We start from the raw sequence: 24,115 nt of genomic DNA on the forward strand, positions 1-24,115 counted from the left end.
TAGTCAGTCAATCCCGCAGGAGAGACGTAACCGTCAGCACAGAGATACGGTTAGTCAGTCAATCCCGCAGGAGAGAGAGACGTAAACTACCGCGCATGACAGCGCACGATCTGTTACTGGCTCGGTTGGACTGGAGGACAGACACAGCGTGACAGCAGCAGCCAGCAGCTTACGAACGTCGTCTCTTAACTTTATGTCTGGGTTGCCAGCTACCCTATTCTACGAAGAAATAGGTCCGTTATTTTTGAGCAGAAAGACTCTCAAGCTGGTATATTTAAGCGAAACAGAAAACGCTAAATATATAGATGCGTTTGTGTCGTCAGAACACTACCATACAACGGTAAAAGATAAATCGGAAACTCCTGGAAGGCTGCAGGGAGTAACGATTAAATGTCCTTAAAATAGACAATAGACCTCTCGGTTGCCATCCGAAGAGGTAACTACAGCAAGCGTATATGACTTTAACCAACCAGAAGTAAAATAACGCAAGGCAAAATATGAAATTATATCACAATAAAGTTTGTTCATACTTACCTGGCAGACATATATATAGCTGAATTCGGAAATACAGCTACATACATATCTGACAGGCAAGTTTCATGAACAAAACTTAAGAGAATCGAAGCAGTCAGCTCAAGCTTCTTATGTTATTGGACATAAGCGTTCATTGACGTAGTCTACAAGTCTATTTCTTGTACGAGTCTGCGAATGACGAATGAGAGCTCTTCCGAATCTTGTCAATAAGAGCTTATTCGCTTACGCAATATCAAGTTAATGAGATGATTGTCCAATGAGAACTAACCCATTTACGAGGGACAAAGAGATATTTTGTCCAATGAGGGATACCCACTTACTTGACAAAACGAAAGTATATTGTCAATGGGGAAAGTCACTGAATTGACAAAACGTAATCCAGGAAGTCGAGCATTTAATTTTTCCGATTCCCGTCTCAAACGAGGAAGGGGCAAGAATCCTGTTAAGAGACTGGGCTTACGGCAGGTAGAACGACGATGTTCAATTCGGCAGCGTAGTCCCGACTAGAAACTCACAAAATCTATCATCTGAAAAACCCTTTCAGATGGGCTAAAAGCTTGCAAAATTATCCTGGGAAGAGGAAGAAACTCTCCATAACCAGCTTCCTCTCCCGTATCACAACTATGCCTGCTAAAGCTTAAAATTTATTGGCAGTATGGCAAAGGAAGTCCTGTCTTGCGCTTTCCTGAAGAGCGTCCTTTTGATGAGTGCCTTTGCAAGAATCCTACTGAACGTTGCCGAGAGTCCTGACGTGCAGGACATCGAGCCTTACATAACCCGTAACTGCATTATCGCAAAGTCTTGACTGCGGTAGTGGCAACTTAAATTTATTGGCAGAATGGCAAAGGTTGCGGTAGAGCAAACGAGATCTTCCCTTGAGCTTTCCTTAACTCCATCCATCTATGCGAAAAGCAATATTAATTGACAGAGACCTCTTGAATTCACGAAACCCGATGTCTTGCTTGGGTTTAGAAGAAGAAGTTGTCTGTTCACTTTAAGCTTCCTCCGAAGCACTGCCTACTTCACATTCTTTGCAGGTGAGGTAGAAGGTATCACCGAAGGTAGAGGTAAAAATTCTTTAGGCCCAAATCTGAAACAAGAGCTTGAAGAGTTCAACAGAAACGTTCAGCAGGCGACACACCTGGCGTGCGCTGGTGCACGCTCGGCGTGCGCTGGTGCACGCTCGGCGTCCACTGGCGCGCGCTCGGCGTCCACTGGAGCGCGCTCGGCGTCCACTGGCGCGCGCGCTCGGCGTCCACTGGCGCGCGCTTGGCGTGCACCCGCGCGCGCTTGGAGTCCATCCGAGCGTCCCGGGCGTCCGCTCTCAAAAGCTTCCTGCTACTATGACTTCTTTTACGTATTTCTCGGTGGAAAGACGGACACGAGTTCAGGCGACGTTCGCCTTCTTACTTCTCACTGAAACGCATAACGAGAGAGAGAGAGAGAGGACGTGAAGCGTCCTCTTCTATAAAGCTTCTATTTAGAGGGCGCGAGTCCTTCCAAAAGCTCCAACCCCTGCACGAGGAGGACGCTTCGGAGGACGAGAAGCAATCTTTCAGGATTCGTGCACGCGCACGCACTTTGGCAGTCTGGGGATTTTCATCAGAAACTGCCGAAGGCACGCCAGATCGGTGGGGGTTCCTTGTAACCCTCCTTAGGCTTTCGACATGCTCCCTCCCCGGGTCCTGGGAGTCAAGCAGAGGTCCCGGCCTAGAGGCGAAACGAGGCCGATCTGACGCACCCTCCACTACTCAAGGGGTATCACTGCACTTCTGCACTTCACTTTTACTCTCTAAAGCAAGCACTTTCGATTCTAAGTTACGAATCGAAAGAGTATCAGAGAAAGGGCAATTCCTCTACAGACACTGCTTAGGGCCCGAAGGCAACACTGCAGGGTTAGGAGCAACAATTACAGAAGTAGCACTTCACAGCAATGAAGGAGAGCGAGCACCTCTCGTAGACATATTCATAGCCCGTAGGCCATACTACAGGGTTAGGCAAAATAAGTCTACAGGAAGGTTAGCAGGTTCACTACCCTGACTTTTGTTACTGATTAATTGCGTACATACGAATCATACGTCTTCCTTACGGAATTAGACATGTTTACTGATTAATTGCGTACATACGAATCATACGTCTTCCTTACGAATAGACAAAGTCTCACACTCCTTACATGACAAATCTCAACAAAGAAGCAAGACCCATACCCTCGTACATACCAAGTGCGGATCTACCGAAGCTTTCGGTAGCCACACCCTATCTTTGCAGACAACCCCGTCTGAAACTAGCCTAACTAGATTCAGATATTTTATGCAAAAATGAATCAAATGCAAATCAATTTAAGATAGCGTATGCCTAGCCACAATCCAAGTAAATAAATCAAAAGACAATTAGGATACTTAGCGGCAATGAAGTTTCCAAAATCCTAAGACGGAGGTACTGAAAACAGGTATTTTCAGCACCGGCGACAGAAAAATTATGAATAGAAAATGGGAATGGTTCCTGATACCCGCCTCCCAGCGGCGGAATGGGTACTAACCACCTGGCCGACCACTGCGTGTGTCGGAAGTTTTTAAAATTCTGTCGGACTTCAGAAAATACAGCTATATATATATCTGACTGGTAAGTTTCATGAACAAACGGGGTTTTTGGCAGCAATAGCCTAACCTAACCTCTGCGTCAATCAAGCATTACCTAGATGGGGGGTTTGCTTGCCCCCATACCCCCTTTAAAGGTGGGGGCTTCTCCCTCACATCCCTTGACTTAGGCTAATTACTTAGCCGGGGACGGCCGTAGGACGCCATAAATTAGGTAGGTAGCTACTACTAGTCGAGTAGTAGGTATAGGTTTACTTGATTTTTGGCTGAGACCTTGTCACCTTGTACAGCCTACATTTTCGCCAATTTTAGTCCAGCCTAAAGGTCTGCTCATATTAAAACCCTTAGAACAAAGGCAACTCTTCCTAGTCATAGGTATTTTAATTCCCCAATGCAGAATTAGGCCTATTCACTACGTATACTAACAGAGAGCCTAGTACTTTTCTCTCATATTGTTATACTATAAAATGATAGTGAAAGATAATGGCATAATCTGCTGTCACTTACCTATGGGCCCTTGCTTTCTCAAGTCGTCGTAGTGGTATCTAGGTATATCAGCTGGCATGCACTTGCATGTAAATCTAATTCTTGTCAAACAGATTCAGTTCGTGCGGCCCGCCAATTTGTTTGCGCTGCTGCAGAGACATCTGGTGGCGACATTTGGTGACCATTTCCCACACAATTCAAATTTCTCGATTACACATAATTGCTGTATAATGTTGGGCTTATATAAACATATTTCATTACTTTATGTGCTGTCGTTTGCTCACCAAATGAGCACGAATGTTTAAACAACAATTTAATAAAGGAAGTCCTTTTTTAAGAAATGGAAAATTCTTTAATTTTCTTCTAAAGGTTCAAATGAGGTATGTACATGTTTTTATATACTATAATATTACGATTTTTGTGCATCACTATATTTCTGCATGTGACAGGGCTAAAATCTATGACAAAACGCATAATTTACTGTATATCGAGTTACATTATCATTCACGTCCGAAGTATGTGAAAAAAACGTTTGTTGGAAGTTTGTGAAGCACTCCCCTAAAAAGTGCCTTCATGAGCCTGAGATGAACAGCGTATTTGAAGCTCACGAACGTTCGCTTCCGGGGGGCCCCCCCAGAAAATGAATGTTCATAGGACATCAGACGAACGTACTTTACAAGCTTGCAAACTTTAAGACCCAAACTTAAAAAGTGCTTGTGATACACCTAAAAAGTACCCGTTTTCGTGTACACTTTTAGGTTTGTGCAAGCCTTAAATATGCTTGAAATAAACCTTAATAAAAGCCTTGAAAGAGCTTCAAAATACCATGGTATAAACCTTCAAAAGCCCTTACAGAACCAAATTAAATAGCTTTATAAAATGCCTCATAATTACCAAATAAGTGCTTTTAACATGCTTTGTACAATCCTGTACAGAACCTTAAAATGGGCTTTATAAATGCCTCATAATTACCTCCAAACTGCTTTATACAAACGTTGTAAGGATATTAAACAATCCTTATACGTAGAGGCCCTGAAAATGTGTTTACATGAACCTTGCAATAGCTTTGAATAATAATTTTCAAGACCATAAAATGAAAGTTCATATACCTTACAAAAAATAACTCGGGAGAATGAAAGTTTTAATCTTGCTTATCATTTATTTTGCACTGACATGTTCCAGTGAGGACTAACACTGTACAAGTAAATAGTCAAATAATGTGGCCTAGCCTCTGTTTTGTATATAAATAACCTACACATGTAACTAGATTGATTATTACCTCCAGGTAACAACAACCTCACCATAAAAAAATTACAGTAAAAAAATAATATATAAAGTATGCATGTACATACATACATACATACATACTCACATGAGACTTGTGCTAATGGACAGCTATTTTTATAAAACACACATACACATAAAATAGTCCGTACCATACTGAAGATTGCAACCACTTCGAATGATACAAACAGAAGATGAGAGATTCAAATATATCACATCTCACCAAGCACATGAACCATTTGTTTTGGTTTTATTTCTATTTTTCTTTTGGTAACAGATATATGCATGTACAAACACCCTGAAAAATATACATGAATCAAACCTTTATAAAATATGCCCAATATGTAGATACATAAAAAAATAAAAACATAATTTGATGCACACTTCCATCTCCCTTCCTCTGTGGAGTCACTGATTTCTTCCTCATAATTTTCACTGAAGCGGTAATAGCTGCCAAAAACTGACTGTGGTACAGTTCCACCTTTTCAACCAGATGCCATGACACAATTCAGCCATGCCTCAACCTCCACAAACAATTCAAGTCGCATCCTGAAAAAGAGTGAGATATATGTAGTTTTCCCTCTCTCTCGCAATAGGCATTATATGTGTTACTGTAGCCTACAGTGTTTTTGAACTGGTTTTGCAAATCTTTTATTCAAGTTAATTGTACCTTATTAGTAACAACTAATTAACAAAAAATAATATACATGAATATACCAGTTCAATAATTAGGGTAGGGCTTATGAAATTTCACAAAGATATTAATAAATTGAACTGTTTCTGGTAACTCACTACTCAGTCCATTATACTGTAATAAAGATAATGAACTTGCAGACCCTGAGAAAATATAAAGCTATACCTCATTCCTTTTATCCTGAAACCGTGCAAAAGGCAATAGCCCAGGAGAGTTTGTAAGCTGAATGCTGATTTGCTGCTACCGTACATTTACAGGTCTTAATTATTTATTTAATTTTTGCATTGGTTTAACAATACAGTGCTTTATCATATTTCATAAAAATTTAAAGGTAATATTATCACAGCATTGAAACCTACAATGAGTTTTTAAAAAAAAATTATTTGGTACTAGAACCAATCCCTTTCTCAATATTTACCATGAGTATCTGTTCCTCAAACACTAATTGCACCAACATCACCCATTACTGTTCTTTCAATGCTAGAGGTCCTCCAGTAATGAAATGATAACTCTAGGGAATACTCCACGCGTTATTTTATTTTCTTTTTTCCATAGAAATAATCCCCCCCCCCAAAAAAAAACAAAAAAAAAAAAAAAAAAAAAACTTTTTGCTAATTCTTACTATTAGAGCCACATGAGCTTATAAAAAATTAGATGCCTAGAATTAAGGAGAATAGTGTATAGAATGCATAGATAAGACACTAAGGGAGGAAATGTCTCATAATGAAAATAATGTTGTTTAAAGTGGAGGTTAGGTTAAACAATTTAGGTTAGGCAAAAAAAAAAAAAAAAAAAAAAAAAAAAAATAGTACATAAAATTTAGTGGTCCCCCAAATAATGCTTTACAGATGCAGAGGTTAGTTTAAGCATTACAGGTAAAGAGGAAAAAAAAATACATTTTGTATACTAGGCTAACCTATAACACTTAACCTAACCTGTGTCAATTAAGCATTACTTGGACTTGAGGCAACTTTAAACAAAATTATTTTTGCTATTTGATATTGCCTCACTTAATGACTAGCCTAGTATCTACGCATTCTATACACTATTGGTAAGCGTTAAGAATGCGGGATCCACTGACCATTAATGTACATAAATACAACCTAACCTAATATTACTTAATCTAACCAACATAGCCCACGTTATCATTAAAAAGCTGATTTATTGTAAATTTACGAAGGTTAGGTTAAATAAGCCAAATACTAAGTTAGACTATAGTTCTAGATAAAGAAATTGAAGAGGATCCCACATTCTTTACCTTTATGTCATTTAAAAAGACAGCTTCTTGATGTTATTTTAGATGTTGTTTTAATAAATTCAAGTGGGCAGACCCTCCAGCACCTCAGATATTCTCGAAATTAGGAGATATAGTTAGTTTAAAATTGTCCTCCGGTACCCGAGCTTCCAATTTCTGGCACTCTCACTTAACTTTGGGAGTCTACCTTTTTATAAGCTTGCACAGCTTTGATAGCCTAGTAAGAATCACCAAGTTACCAACCTTTTATTTGGTTTATCTATGCAAAAAAGTAAAAAAACCTTTGTCGGTAAAATAGGAAGTAACCCTTTATTCTACAACCACCCAACAAGCTTGGGGGCCCTATGGGAATATGATATTGTTATGATACAATAAAGTTTGTTCATACTTACCTGGCAGATATATATATAGCTGTATTTTCTGAAGTCCGACAGAATTTTAAAAACTTCCGACACACGCAGTGGTCGGCAGGTGGTTAGTACCCATTCCCGCCGCTGGGAGGCGGGTATCAGGAACCATTCCCATTTTCTATTCATAATTTTTATTTCCACTGTCCCCTGAGGGGAGGTGGGTGGGTACTTGATTATATATATCTGCCAGGTAAGTATGAACAAACTTTTATTGTATCATAACAATATCATTTTGTTCATGAAAACTTACCAGTCAGATATATATATAGCTGAATCCCACCTTTGGAGGTGGGAAGGGACAGAATAGAAGGATTATGGGAAACAAATGCATGCAGATGATTTACATCTTGGTTCCACCTGTTAGCATAGCTGGCTTCGTGGTTACTGCAACGTAAGTCTGCTTGTGCTACTAGAGTTGCCAGCGAGGTAGAGACCTATATAGCTGGTGCACTCCAGATGATCTGTCAACAGGGGCGAGACCACGACGTGGACTAGACCATATGACCATACCATGAGGGCTAAGAATTAAAATAATTATATATATATATCACCACCTGACCAACCTAGCCAAAGTTAAGGTGTTTTAACTAAGGCTTAAGAGTTAAGAAGTCGCCGTTGTCGGCGACTCAACAACTAAATTAAGAGCTCTTCCTAACCATTTTCTACAGGATAGGATGAGTGGTACTTCTTGCCCCCAAGATTGTGTCTGCAGACACGTATGGCCCTAGCGAGCAGCAGATCTCATATGCCATCTTCACATCTCGCAGGGAGTGTGAAGTGAACACTGAGTGCTTCGCTAAAACATGGTACTCAGGATGTTGCTGAGTGCCATGCTCTGTTGAAATGCTTCCGAGGCCGCGCCCTCACCTCGTGAGCATTCAGATAAAAAGATTTCAAATATTTGTGCAAACACAATGAAGGAGCATTTTTTGAAAGAACTCCTTAACACTAAAGCCAGGGTGTTCTTCGATATGGGCAAGTCTGGTCTTTTTCGGAACACTGCAGATTGCCCGAATGACTTCGACTTTCTTGAGTTTTATGTAGATAAAACTTGAGAGACCCGACAGGGCACAGGACTCTCTCTGGCTCCTGCCCACTAACTTGTGCAATCCTTGCTTCCAGCTCCTGGCCCAAGGACAAAACGGGTTTCCATTCTTAGGCCACAACGGAAGGCTTAGAGAGCACACCGCCTTGTTGTTTTTTCTAAAGCCAAAACTTGTGACGATGGCTTAAAATTTCACTAACCTCTTAGTTGTCTCTAGGGTGGTTAGAAGAAGGCCTTCCTGATCACATGCAAGAAGTTAACAGGTAGGAGAGGTTCGAATGCTTTGACATCAAGAACTTCAGACTACGTCTAAGTTCCATATTGAAAGCTTCGATCTGGACATGCACAGTCAGTCCGTCTGTACTAAAGTCAGGTGACCCACGACCAGTTGACCAGTCAGACGAATCAAGGACAGCAAGGCTGTACCCTGAAGACCATAGGCACTATTCTTCGCTGAAGGATGAGTGTCTGGACTGCCTGGGCGATTCAATCTAAGCAAACTTGGGGGTGTTATCACGCAACCCAACGTCGTCAGCGAATCAACTCCTGACTCGAGCTTCTGGTGCCAGAGAAAGGAGCGAGGAGCAAAAAGGCGATTCAGTCCCGAAGGAAGAATGCCTGACAGTCCAACCTGGTCTCATGTTACACGATCATCGGGGGTGTATAAACGCAACCGACTTCGTCAACAAGAAACTCAGGGCTACTATATGTCGCCTGATCTCGCACGATGTCTGACTCCGAGAAAACAGGTGAGACAAAAAGTAGATGGTGAGCGAGTTTCGAGATTCCACAGAACTCAAAGATCGTGAAGGGCTTTGTTGTTTGACAGACGCAAATCTCTGAGCCCAAAGCCGTCAACAACATATTTGCATATTCTTTAAATAAGTTGTGACTGCCAGCTTATCCCATTCCTTCAGACGGAAATGGAAGACGGTAATCTTATTCCTGTCAACATCTCGATAGTCTGAACGTAGTCAGACTCAGAGCGGAGAGGTTATAGGTACCTTTCGAGTTAGAGAGACCGACTCTCTCGGAAAAGGTCCTTGGAAAGTGAACTAGGAAGTATGTGACCTCTGTGAATCCAGGATCCTGAAGGCCAACATGGGGCGATCAGCGTCATTGTCGCTCCCTGTGACGTCATAAATCCTCTTATTACATTTCCTAAGCGATTGAAAAAGGGGAAAAAAGACTAAACATCCATCCCCGTTCAATATCATAGGATGGCGTTTAAAGATACCGATCCCGGATCGAGAATAAGAAGCCTCTTCGTCCTCAACATATCGAAGAGAAGAATGAAAGGGCGTCCCTAAAGTCTACACAACTCTCAACTTACTTCTAAAGAAAGATTCCACTCGGAAGTGTATAGTTGCTGCCTTCGATCGAGACGAATTCGTACGGACTTTTGCAATCCTGTAACGAACCTGTAGAGGATCGTTACATTCTACGCCTTTTTGTTATAATAGGCTCTTTCTCGTAAACTCTAACAAGGACCGAGAGAAGATACTTCTTAAGATATGAGAGAGCTGTGGAATATCAGAGTTGATCTGGACCACTGGTTCTCAAAAACTCGTTTCGAGGACTGGAGGGACTACCGAATCGCTTTTACTTCTTTCAGATTAAGATCCAGGACATCTGAAACCCTATCCAGATGTCCGGCACCTTCTATCACCTCAGGTGATAGACGCACTGAGAGATGTTCAGAATCATTCCTAGATCTAGAATAATATTTCAGTTTCCCGTTAGGAAAAAACTGTGGTCTGAATTGCAGTCTATTCGGGGAAACAAACTTCTTCAGGAAGGAAATGGTCCCCAGCAAGCTCATCCATTCCCTCCCCGAGTATGCTTTACTTCCCTAATAAGGCTGCGCTTTGCCTAAGCAGGAGAGCAAATAAAAGTGGGCAATGTTGCGGTAGACTCGTAGTTCCATACCGTGCGGTAACGAGCACCGAAAGGATTAAGAGATAACTTTGTTGAACATAGTAAGGCAAAACGAATGCAACGTTATTCATTCACGTAAAGAAATCCCCTCAATCTTAGGCTAAAGTCCGTGATTGTAGGACAGATATACAGTTAGTCAGTCAATCCGCAGGAGAGACGTAACCGTCAGCACAGAGATACGATTAGTCAGTCAATCCCGCAGGAGAGAGAGACGTAAACTACCGCGCATGACAGCGCACGATCTGTTACTGGCTCGGTTGGACTGGAGGACAGACACAGCGTGACAGCAGCAGCCAGCAGCTTACGAACGTCGTCTCTTAACTTTATGTCTGGGTTGCCAGCTACCCTATTCTACGAAGAAATAGGTCCGTTATTTTTGAGCAGAAAGACTCTCAAGCTGGTATATTTAAGCGAAACAGAAAACGCTAAATATATAGATGCTTTTTGTGTCGTCAGAACACTACCATACAACGGTAAAAGATAAATCGGAAACTCCTGGAAGGCTGCAGGGAGTAACGATTAAATGTCCTTAAAATAGACAATAGACCTCTCGGTTGCCATCCGAAGAGGTAACTACAGCAAGCGTATATGACTATCCAACCAGAAAGTAAAATAACGCAAGGCAAAAATATGAAATTATATCACAATAAAGTTTGTTCATACTTACCTGGGCAGAGCTATATATTAAAGGGGGGGGGAGCTGAATTCGGAAATACAGCTACATACATATCTGACAGGCAAGTTTCATGAACAAAACTTAAGAGAATCGAAGCAGTCAGCTCAAGCTTCTTATGTTATTGGACATAAAGCGTTCATTGACGTAGTCTACAAGTCTATTTCTTGTACGAGTCTGCGAATGACGAATGAGAGCTCTTCCGAATCTTGTCAATAAGAGCTTATTCGCTTACGCAATATCAAGTTAATGAGATGATTGTCAATGAGAACTAACCCATTTACGGGACAAAGAGATATTTTGTCAATGAGGGGATACCCACTTACTTGACAAAACGAAAGTATATTGTCAATGGGGGAAAGTCACTGAATTGACAAAACGTAATCCAGGAAGTCGAGCATTTAATTTTTTTCCGATTCCCGTCTCAAACGAGGAAGGGGCAAGAATCCTGTTAAGAGACTGGGCTTACGGCAGGTAGAACGACGATGTTCAATTCGGCAGCGTAGTCCCGACTAGAAACTAACAAAATCTATCATCTGAAAAACCCTTTCAGATGGGCTAAAAAGCTTGCAAAATTATCCTGGGAAGAGGAAGAAACTCTCCACCAGCTTCCTCTCCCGTATCACAACTAATGCCTGCTAAAGCTTAAAATTTATTGGCAGTATGGCAAAGGAAGTCCTGTCTTGCGCTTTCCTGAAGAGCGTCCTTTTGATGAGTGCCTTTGCAAGAATCCTACTGAACGTTTGCCGAGAGTCCTGACGTGCAGGACATCGAGCCTTACATAACCCGTAACTGCATTATCGCAAAGTCTTGACTGCGGTTGGCAAAGGTTGCGGTAGAGCAAACGAGATCTTCCCTTGAGCTTTCCTTAACTCCATCCATCTATGCGAAAAGCAATATTAATTGACAGAGACCTCTTGAATTCACGAAACCCGATGTCTTGCTGGGTTTCGAAGAAGAAGTTGTCTGTTCACTTTAAGCTTCCTCCGAGCACTGCCTACTTCACATTCTTTGCAGGTGAGGTAGAAGGTATCACCGAAGGTAGAGGTAAAAATTCTTTAGGCCCAAATCTGAAACAAGAGCTTGAAGAGTTCAACAGAAACGTTCAGCCAGGCGACACACCTGGCGTGCGCTGGTTTGCACGCTCGGCGTGCGCTGGTGCACGCTCGGCGTCCACTGGCGCTGCGGCCGGCGTCCACTGGAGAGACGCTCGGCGTTTCCTACTGGCGGCGCGCACGCTCGGCTGTCCACTAGGCGCGCGCTTGCATGCGCCCCGCGCGCTTGGAGTCCATCCGAGCGTCCCGGGCGTCCGCTCTCAAAAGCTTCCTGCTACTATGACTTCTTTACGTATTTCTCGGTGGAAAGACGGACACGAGTTCAGGCGACGTTCGCCTTCTTACTTCTCACTGAAACGCATAACGAGAGAGAGAGAGAGAGGCGTGAAGCGTCCTCTTCTATAAAGCTTCTATTTAGAGGGCGCGAGTCCTTCCAAAAGCTCCAACCCCTGCACGAGGAGGACGCTTCGGAGGACGAGAAGCAATCTTTCAGGATTCGTGCACGCGCACGCACTTTGGCAGTCTGGGGATTTTCATCAGAAACTGCCGAAGGCACGCCAGATCGGTGGGGGTTCCTTGTAACCCTCCTTAGGCTTTCGACATGCTCCCTCCCCGGGTCCTGGGAGTCAAGCAGAGGTCCCGGCCTAGAGGCGAAACGAGGCCGATCTGACGCCACACCCTCCACTACTCAAGGGGTATCACTGCACTTCTGCACTTCACTTTACTCTCTAAAGCAAGCACTTTCGATTCTAAGTTACGAATCGAAAGAGTATCAGAGAAAGGGCAATTCCTCTACAGATACTGCTTAGGGCCCGAAGGCAACACTGCAGGGTTAGGAGTAACAATTACAGAAGTAGCACTTCACAGCAATGAAGGAGAGCGAGCACCTCTCGTAGACATATTCATAGCCCGTAGGCCATACTACAGGGTTAGGCAAAATAAAGTTACAGGAAGGTTAGCAGGTTCACTACCCTGACTTTTGTTACTGATTAATTGCATACATACGAATATACGTCTTCCTTACGGAATTAGACATGTTTACTGATTAATTGCGTACATACGAATCATACGTCTTCCTTACGGAATAGACAAAGTCTCACACTCCTTACATGACAAATCTCAACAAAGAAGCAAGACCCATACCCCTCGTACATACCAAGTGCGGATCTACCGAAGCTTTCGGTAGCCACACCCTATCTTTGCAGACAACCCCGTCTGAAACTAGCCTAACTAGATTCAGATATTTTATGCAAAATGAATCAAATTCAAATCAATTTAAGATAGCGTATGCCTAGCCACAAAATCCAAGTAAATAAATCAAAAGACAATTAGGATACTTAGCGGCAATGAAGTTTCCAAAATCCTAAGACGGAGGTACTGAAAACAGGTATTTTCAGCACCGGCGACAGAAAAATTATGAATAGAAAATGGGAATGGTTCCTGATACCCGCCTCCCAGCGGCGGAATGGGTACTAACCACCTGGCCGACCACTGCGTGTGTCGGAAGTTTTTAAAATTCTGTCGGACTTCAGAAATACAGCTATATATATATCTGACTGGTAAGTTTCATGAACAAACGGGGTTTTGGCAGCAATAGCCTAACCTAACCTCTGCGTCAATCAAGCATTACCTAGATGGGGGGTTTGCTTGCCCCCATACCCCCTTTAAAGGTGGGGGCTTCTCCCTCACATCCCTTGACTTAGGCTAATTACTTAGCCGGGGACGGCCGTAGGACGCCATAAATTAGGTAGGTAGCTACTACTAGTCGAGTAGTAGGTATAGGTTACTTGATTTTTGGCTGAGACCTTGTCACCTTGTACAGCCTACATTTTCGCCAATTTTAGTCCAGCCTAAAGGTCTGCTCATATTAAAACCCTTAGAACAAAGGCAACTCTTCCTAGTCATAGGTATTTTAATTCCCCAATGCAGAATTAGGCCTATTCACTACGTATACTAACAGCTAGCCTAGTACTTTTCTCTCATATTGTTATACTATAAAATGATAGTGAAAGATAATGGCATAATCTGCTGTCACTTACCTATGGGCCCTTGCTTTCTCAAGTCGTCGTAGTGGTATCTAGGTATATCAGCTGGCATGCACTTGCATGTAAATCTAATTCTTGTCAAACAGATTCAGTTCGTGCGGCCCGCCAATTTGTTTGCGCTGCTGCAGAGACATCTGGTGGCGACATTTGGTGACCATTTCCCACACAATTCAAATTTCTCGATTACACATAATTGCTGTATAATGTTGGGCTTATATAAACATATTTCATTACTTTATATGTTGTTGTTAGCTCACCAAATGAGCACGAATGTTTAAAACAACAATTAATAAAGGAAGTCCTTTTAAGAAATGGAAAATTCTTTAATTTTCTTCTAAAGGTTCAAATGAGGTATGTACATGTTTTTATATACTATAATATTACGATTTTTGTGCATCACTATATTTCTGCATGTGACAGGGCTAAAATCTATGACAAAACGCATAATTTACTGTATATCGAGTTACATTATCATTCACGTCCTAAGTATGTGAAAAAAACGTTTGTTGGAAGTTTGTGAAGCACTCCCCTAAAAAGTGCCTTCATGAGCCTGAGATGAACAGCGTATTTGAAGCTCACGAACGTTCGCTTCCGGGGGGGTAACTGTATAAGCGCACAAAGTATTCCCCCAGTGAATGATCAATGTTAGTTCAGTAATTGTTTATTAATAGAAAAAAAAAAAAGAATTTCCCCAAAGAAACATCTGCGGCTTCCAAAGTGTGATATGAAGTGTTCATCATAGAGTGGCAGCAGGAACCGTGTGCATTAAGCATTGGCCTAAATTTTGTAAATTAACTTTCTACTTTTATAGCGTTATATCGAAAATATTATGATTTCTTTTGATACAGCACAGAGAAGTTTAGCATCTGATTAAATGAAATATAAATAAGACAAGTTGGTGTAAAAAAAAAAAAAAAAACCGAAATCCAAGTTATGTGCGAGTTTTAGCGTTGGTTACATGGTTAGGCCTATTTCAAGAATCAAGGAAATATATTTTCCAGCTTGTTAGTTAATAATTTCATGGAATTTCTCGATTGTGCAAATTTGTGCATGCGGAATTGCGTTCAGGGTCGCACCAAACAAGTATTTTCGTAGGTTTCCACCTTTTTTTTTTTTTAGTGCCTAAGTGAGACTATTCTTGTCCATACGATCCGGAGTGTGAATATGCTTAATTCGAGTATCCCTTGTATGCTCCTCTCTCTCTCTCTCTCTCTCAGGACGTTTTTATCTATCAGGAATAACCAGTGGTCTGTTTTAAGAATCGAGCACTAGGCCTATTGGTTCATTGCTCGGTGCTTCTTTTATATATATAAATATTAATATATATAATATATATAATATATATAATATATATAATAGATATATATATATATATAGATATATATTAATATCCCCAAAAAACTCATAAATTTCTCTGTTACGCATAAATCTTGACTGGATCGAACTGATTACTGGTTGTCAGTGGAAATATGAAATTGGGTGATATCACTCCCTTATGATACGCCCACTTACGCAAATTCAGTCTTAAATTTCACGGTTGGAATTTGATTCGAAGATTTGAGGTAATGGATTGAAGTGAAAAAGTTGGAGTTAGTATTGTGGGTAGAGGTAGAGGTAGAGTAGAGGGGGGAAGGGGTGGTTGGGGTCTGTCGTCTCCCTACCAGGGTTGCCAAGTTGGCAACTTTGGTGCCAAAATCATGAAAGTTGGCAACTTCTGAGGTGGTTAGCAACAGAATTTTGTGGTTGGCAACTACTACCGAAATTGGCAACTTGTTGGCAACTTTCGGTTATCAACAATATATTGTTGCTTTTTCTGAACGATTGTTGCAAAATTCTACTGCAAAGTCCACAATTATGCTTTGCCGCTTACCATCACAGCCAGAATAGTTTGAAATTAATTTCTTTGCCAATACAAAGGTCAAACCTCCACTCTGACCTGAGTTAATCAAGATTAAGAACGACGTTTTTGCCGCCACAGCCACGTTTGTTGTGTTGTGTTGGAGAGTTGCTGTGATATTTTGCTTGATTTCATAGAGTTATAAGTGATATTAGTACGATTTATTGTTGTGTCTGTGTGTATAGTATCTCCTTTCTCGATAACACGATCATAAAAATTTACGTAGACCGATAAGGGAGTATGCCTTTTTGTCGGTTTACGCATCTTATGACGTTTGAATTATAGGCCTATCTTATATTCAACTGTTTTATTTTGGTTCTTGTTTAGTTTCTTCTTGTTTTTGTTGCTGCTGTTATAGTGCTTGTAGTGTCTTCCAAAATTTTTCATATGGTATCCTAACATTGCAGAATAAACATAGGCCTATTCATAAAATATTGGCGCAAAGAATTATCCGCCTACCTCTTAACTGAAATTTAGTAATGCTTTTTTCAACTCAAAAAGTAATCGAGATCTTTATGAATATTGTCTGCGCTAGAATATTCTCCTAACAACAAAGAGAGAGAGAGAGAGGAGAGAGAGAGAGTGCGAGAGAGAGAGAGCGAGAGAGAGAGAGAGAGAGAGAGAGACTGACTCAATAAGAATGCCCCAAAACCAAATGAATCATGGGCTACTCGCAGTCGCAGACTGGTTGGATCATCTCATACATAACTTTCAGCTGTCATACATTTTTCTAATTCTAATCTTATGATGCCTTCCTACCATAGCTTTCATTCTCATAGAAACACTACAGCAGCCTTATATTTACTCGTCACAGCAATATAATTTATCCCTTTAGTAAATATATTTTCAGTATAGTTCATTGAAAGCAGTTTGATAGTTGGTGTAAGGGCTGAGACAGTCCTAAGATTGGCCATCCACGCATATGTGTGTATGTAATCTTGTTTATAAGTGTACATTCCACTGTATACTTATACATTATATATCGTGGAGTTGAAAGTTTCAACTTGAAACTACTATATTAATAACAAGATATACTACCCTATTTCCAACAGATACGGTTAGAAAACCATTTGCAATAAGAAATTGACGTGTAGCCCATGCCCTGTCATTGTCTCAAAATATAAGAATTTTATGTATAGGTCTATGCCTTGACATTGTCTCAAAATATAAGAATTTTATGTGTAGGTCTATGCCTTGACATTGCCTCAAATAAGAATTTGATGTGTAGGCCTATCCCGTCATTGCCTCAAAATATATGAATTTGGCGTGTAGGGTTATGCCCTATCATTGGCTCAAAATATGTGAATTTCACGTGTAGGCTTATGCCCTGTCATTTTCTCAAATATAAGAATTTGATGTGTAGGCTTATGCCCTGTCATTTTCTCAAAATATAAGAATTTGATGTGTAGGCTTATGCCCTGTCATTGCCTCAAAATATAAGAATTTGACGTGTAGGCCCAAGCCCTGTCATTGCCTCAAAATATAAGAATTTGACGTGTAGGCCTATGCCCTGTCATTGCCTCAAAAATATAAGAATTTGACGTGTAGGCCTAAGCCCTGTCATTGACACAAAAGGTATTTCAACAAAATCCATAGACTCCCACTACTGTTTATTTATCTCATCCTCACTGGTAGCTTAATAAAGATAGATAGGTAAACTTAATGTGATAACACATTTGAATTTTGGCAGGAAAAATGGAAAATCAGCTGTTTTTCCTTATTGGGGCTTGGGGCGTGAAGGGGGGGGGGGACAGTTGCCCCCCCCCTAAATGACACCCCTACTGAGATAATAAATGCAAATCGAAAACTACTATTTGTATCAGTACAAAAATTTCAACACAACGATTTATGATACCTTGTGAAATTCAAGTTTCTCTCATTTTATGGCAAATGCACAGGTAACTAGAGAAAATGCATTAAGGAAGGATGTTTTTGGCTAAATTAATCAAGGGTTATTAGTGGAAAAGGGAGGTTGGCAACTTTTGGCAACTTTTCTAGCATCATTGGCAACTTTTAGCCTTGAAAATCTGGCAACCCTGCTCCCTACTTAACCAGATGGTGATTTTAACGGGGTGTTCTGCTGGTTACTTGCGACCGACTTTCTTATTATTTATATAGCGAGTCTGTTTCCCAGGTGCAAGGACAGGTCCTGGTGTCGGTCCTGAAGGTTCTATCTTTGCATAAATAACAGACAGTGGCCCTGCATTGTAAGCCTTGCAATGCCCGGAACTAGGCCTAGTCACCTCAAGGTAGCAGCAGAGGTTAGAGCCTTTCTCGAAGATGGTGTTTTATGCTCGGTCCTAGAAGCTAGAATCAGAACTACCAACCACCCCCAACTTCTCCATTGAATCTAGGTGCATTCATGGTTGATTATGTTTAATGTCGCGGAGATTTTCCCTTCACATTCTATTGATACTTGCATGGTTTTATGCATCTTCGCTAAAATAATTGATAATACACTATAATATTAAATATTTGTTTCCACATTGCTCGAAATATACATTGGAAATGTTGGTAATCCTGTGTTGAACGAGAATTTCAAATTGTTTCGTTTCTAAGGTTTGAAGTAATTGCTATACTTTAAAATAATTACTATTACCGTAATGTTTTCTTATGATTGTTATAAATATCATAGATTTGATATTTGTGCATCATATGTTAGCTTTATTTTGCTTGATAGAGCTTTCACTAATCACTGTAGAAAAAAAAATATTTTTCAGCTACGATTTGTAGTTGCCAGTTAGCGAATTTCGAACGAAATTCTCTGAAATTTGTCGCTTCAGTTTTGGAACTTACTGTACAAGAGGACGGTTCATCACATTTTGCATCACTATTAAAGGGATGCACCCAATCGTCATACGGGGTACCACTATCACTATAAGGTAAATGACCTAGCGGCGACACAGCTGCCACCTCTCCCAGAACCTGGCTACCTTCCCGAAAAAAACGTAATTGAATTCGCTACCATGAGCTTCTGTAATCCTCTCAAAGTATGTGTTTTCTCCCAAATTATGAAATAATTCAGTGCGTTTTCGGGAAGTGGCCGCGTTCCGGGAGGGGTGGTCGTTATGTTGCCGCTCCGTCATTTACCCTAAGCGTTACTATTGATGGAATCTTTTTTTTCTTTTTTATACTAACAGTCTTCCCTTGGCCTTTTCATTGTTTTCTTTCATAACACTAGTTACTTCCTTACCCTCACTTACTATGGCACTTCCTTACTTAATACCAACATAGATATATTACCGGAAGAAGCTCACAATCATCGTTATCACCATCATATGAAAACATAAACATTACCCTAACCTGCTTTGCTTTGACCATAGAAGCCACCGACACAGAGATATTTCCCTTTTTTGCTTTTATCACACCATCCGGGAACGTTACGGTCACATCGAACACTTCCATGGAATCTTGGTTGTCTAAACTCATTCTAGCGGTAATATTATCGCTGTGTGATTAATAATACCGCCGATAATTGCAATAAAGCTGTTTGTTTACGTTATACTTTCAAGGGTAATCGACTCTGACGAACTCAATACAAATGCGCTGAATAGTTGGCTTGCCTGTCGAATAAGGAAGATTCTTTATAACGGCCCTCCAAAAAACATGCTGTTTAGATTCGTTGGCCCGCTGCAGGCTTTTATTATTATTATATTCCCGATGACAAAAATTCCTCATAATACCTCTTCGGAAACATAGTGAGTCGTCGCTCTCGTTCCGGGAAAAATGACTGTATTAGCTGCGATTTTTTTTTTTTACCGGAATGGCGGCGGATCATAGCTAAAAGTACCAGTTTGGATGCCACATTTTTCTCGTACGTTTGACAAAGAAATTCCTGTTCTAACTTGAAGTTCGTTGCAAGTGACCCATTAGCATGTTTCTTGAATTATGGACTACGAGAGTATATATACTATGTGTGTGTTACAGTGAATCTCTGAAACGAAATCCCAAACGAACATGTGAAATAACCAATTCACTTAAGAACATTTTGATCGCCGAGGAGCTAGTACCAAACCTGGCGAAACAGTGATTCATCTACTACACTGTTTTGCCGTGTTAGTACTCTCCCTTAGGGAATCAAATGTCCCTAAGTGCACTTGATCCCACTGGGCTATTACTAAACACGGCGATACACATTTAATCCCTCAAGGGCTAGTACTAAACATGAAAAAACACATTTGATCCCCCATGGCCTAGTACTATTAAACCGGTGAAACACATATGATCCAGGGGATAGTAGTAAAGACAGCAAAACACATTTGATCTCCCAGGGGCTAGTACTAAACACAGCGGAACGGTGTAGATGAATCAGTCTCGCCGTGTTTAGTACTAGCCCCTGGGGATCAAATGTTTCCTAAGCGAATTGGTCATTTCACGTATTCCCTAGGGAATACATACGTACGCACACACACACACACACACACACACACACACACACACATATATATATATATATATATATATATATATATATATATATATATATATATATATACATACATAAACACACAAACATACATTCATACTTACTCACAATTTTCAGTCTTCCCGCTACCTGGAGCATCATTCCGGTGTATCAAACCCTTAAACTAAGAGACAGCTAAATCTGTGCATTTCCTGATCAACCTTCGTTGTAACAAACCCTTAGAACTATTTGGTAATGAACAAGATTCAAGCCTAACAGGTCCTTCACCCTACAGAGGAAGAGCACTACCTACAAAGAGCCGACGAACCTCTGAAGCCCCTGCTGAAGGCCACAACCAGACGAGATTGCTCCGTCATCTTTGTGGCAGACAAGAAGACTGATCCTTACTCCTCTTACTTGATTCAGGTAAATATTATTATTGCTATTATTATCATATTTTTTTTAAATAACAGTTATATAATGTCATACTCATGAATTAGAAGACAATTTTATATCTCTTCCAGTGGAGCTTAATTTTTTCTTTAAAAAGTTTCCATCCTCGCGACTGAATTAAACGTTCTTCATCCTAAATTGGCAAACATCGAATTCTTGAAATGAAACCAACCTATCTGTTCTTGCAAAGGAACCTAGCTTCTCTATTCTTGAAATGGAACTATATACTTTTCCACTCTTCAAAAGGAGCTCGCTTTCCTGTTCTTATAAACTAGGCTATAGTAGATTCACATCAACCGTGCATTTGATGTCTAGGCCAGTCCCTTACGACGCTCCTGATTGGCTGTTGATAAGCCAGTCACAGGATGGAAACTCTCGGTCTTTCTCGAGAGTTCACATGGCTAGGATCTCGGTATGTTCCACCTCTCCTGAGGGATACGTCTTTCAAAAGTATCCCTCAGGAGAGGTGGACCATACATCTTCTATGTGAACTCTCGAGAGAGACTGAGAGTTTCCAGCCCTGTGATTGGTTTATCAACAGCCAATCAGAAGCGTCGTGAGGGACTGGCCTAGACATCAAATGCAAGGTTGATGTGAATCTACTACAGTTCCTCTCTTTTTGACAAGGAACCTACCTTACTAACCTTGAAACGAAATCCACTTTTCCTATTCTTGAAAAGAATCCCGACTCGAGACATTTGATACGAAATCTAATCCCATATTCTTCAGGAGGGTTTCTGAAGCTATTCTCGATTTCAGGAGTTGGAGCTGGAGACTGAGGCTCCTCACGGAATCTCGACTTTTGAACTGATGTATGACGCCGAAGATGCCAATAACTCGAGGTCAGCGATGTCCAGTACCCTTCGAGAAGTCACAAAGGTAAACTGAAGGTTATTATGTGTAACCGCTTTATTTTTTAACACTTTTTGTCTGCTCCTGGAAAATGTTACACTTACGTTATAAGAAGCAGTGTCGTTTATTGCCAGTTGTAGTTTTTAACGTTACATACAGCTGTATCTTTAATTGTCAGTTGTTGTGGTTTCAAAATTTTATATAATAATAATAATAATAATAATAATAATAATAATAATAATAATAATAATAATAATAATAATAATAATAATAATAATAATAAAATTGTATAATAACATTTATAAAATCTAGTCACTTTGAAACTGTATAATAATAATAATAATAATAATAATATTATTATTATTATTATTATTATTATTATTATTATTATTATTATTATTCCGATGATGATAAAAAGATGATTCTCCTAAAGATAACAAAGTTACGAACTGCACTGTAATTATAATTGACGGCCCAAACTCCAAGTGCATTCATCAGCCTTTAAAAAAAAAACAGCATATATACGCGGCACATTTTTTGGTGTCAGTGACCTGAATTGCTGCGATGACAGATACATAACCAGAGACCATCCACACACCCACAGCTGAGGAAAGCTTCCTGGTGCGTTGTGGTCATTGTGCTCAGCGACGATCCCGTCTTCCTGACGGCGTTGGCCAAGGTGGGACTGAAAGCGAGGCTAGTGGGGTGGCCGACGAAGATGCTCGTCGTTACGAGGCTAGAGCCGGCTAGCCTGACTTATCTCATATCCCAGCACTGGATCTATTCCTTGATGAGTACCATGTTTGTGAACCTGGAGGTCAAGGGAGTTTCATACAGGTAGGTACAGTCGCCTCCAGAGTTTCGTAGTAAACGTCTTTTAAGTTGAAAGTACCTGCTGTGTGTGTGTGTTTGGTAATAAACAAAAGGTCATTGAAGGAATATGATGAAAAGTGCGATGGAAGGAGGATTGGATTGGATTGGATTATAGAATTTAGGCCAAAGGCCAAGTGCTGGGACCTGCGAGGTCATTCAGCGCTGAAAAGGAAATGGACAGTAAGAAGGTCTGAAAGGCGTAACGGGAGGAAAACCTCGCAGTTGCACTGTAAAACATTTGTTAGAGAGGGTGGAAAGTCAAACTGAAGAAAGAGAATATGAACGAAGGTACAGAAAAAGGAATGAAAGAGGTTGCAGCTAGGGGCCCAAGGGACGCTGCAAAAACCCTTAAGCAATGCCTACAGTGCACCGCGTGAGGTGCACTGACAACACTACCCTCCTACGGGGGATGGAAGGAGGATGATAAATATAAAGTGAATTTTAACTTTGGTTAAATAATATACAACAGTATCAGAATGACTAGGAGCAATTGGTGTGTGTATATGTGTGCGAAAGACAGAAAGAGGAAATTTTGGTATAGTGGTTAATGTCGTAGAATGCCACTTAGTCGTAGCTGGCTCGCGTCTCCCACAGGGTGGCAAAAATCACTGGCTCTGTATCATGATCAGTTACTGGCGCAGTGTGGCGTCTGCAGTGGGAGGTTGAAACCAACATTCTTTGGAAGCTTGAATTTCAAGTCAATGGCCCTTTTGGTGTGCTTGTTCCATGTGAATAGGTTCCATCTGCTGAAATAATAACAATAATAATAATGGAGAAACAAATCAACAGTTATGTAAATACACATATATTTAAATTTAAAACTTTAAGGATATCTTTCGGGAATCTGTTCGGTTCCCTTTACCAATCTCAGATTGATAAGGGGAACCGAACAGAATCCCGAAAGCTATCCTTAAAGTTTTAAATTTAAATATATGTACTGTCGGCCAACGAAGAATTGGCGTAGTTTCTTAATTCCTTGTTCGTTATGGAAATATTGCCATATGCAGGTGCCAGATTATTTACTTAACAATAAATAACATTTCCTTTCAAAGGTGCTATACTTGAAATAAATTACATTAGAATTGAGTAGACTTATTCAACGTATTAAAGATAATTATTTTGCAAAGTAATGAAAATATATACCGATGGATCCACGATTTCTAATTTTATTCTCAGCTCTAACTTCGTGACAGCATACCTAAGCATTTTGAAGTTGGCTTTGCTGCCGCTCGAGTCTTGACTCAACGTATCGTACTGCACTGGGGTGTTGTCATTTCGTCTCCTACAGCCGATAAACAATACATCAAAGCGTTAACATTCTTTGAAAACGATGTTTAATTAAACTAATTTTGTCCTTTGATCAATAAAATAATTTGCATGACACATTTAGTGGGCCTAAATTGGACTTCTGATTTTCACACATGATTAGTCTAGATCTATTTTCAGTAGTATACTCTCTCGGATACTATGTATGAATGAATATCTAAATCGACAATATACGTATATATTAATCTGCTTTATTTGATTTTTCCTGTTATTATTGTTTTATTAGCCATGTTCGCCTTTCTTCTTATCCTTTTCATAATTGCTTAACATAATTTACTCAGACCTAGCTATTC

General features: G+C 40.4%; 1 protein-coding gene across 1 annotated transcript in view; it reads left to right on the forward strand.

Annotated features, from left to right (window-relative positions):
• LOC135212322 (glutamate receptor-like) overlaps positions 1-24,115 on the forward strand; it is a 50,736-nt gene that overhangs the window by 15,102 nt on the left and 11,519 nt on the right. The window contains exons 2-4 of the mRNA XM_064245734.1: positions 20,614-20,744; positions 21,531-21,650; positions 22,228-22,460. Coding sequence (XP_064101804.1) covers positions 20,614-20,744; positions 21,531-21,650; positions 22,228-22,460 — 484 coding nt within the window. The remainder of the gene's footprint in view (positions 1-20,613; positions 20,745-21,530; positions 21,651-22,227; positions 22,461-24,115) is intronic.

This window comes from Macrobrachium nipponense, chromosome 40, assembly GCF_015104395.2.
Source record: "Macrobrachium nipponense isolate FS-2020 chromosome 40, ASM1510439v2, whole genome shotgun sequence".
NCBI lineage: Eukaryota > Metazoa > Arthropoda > Malacostraca > Decapoda > Palaemonidae > Macrobrachium > Macrobrachium nipponense.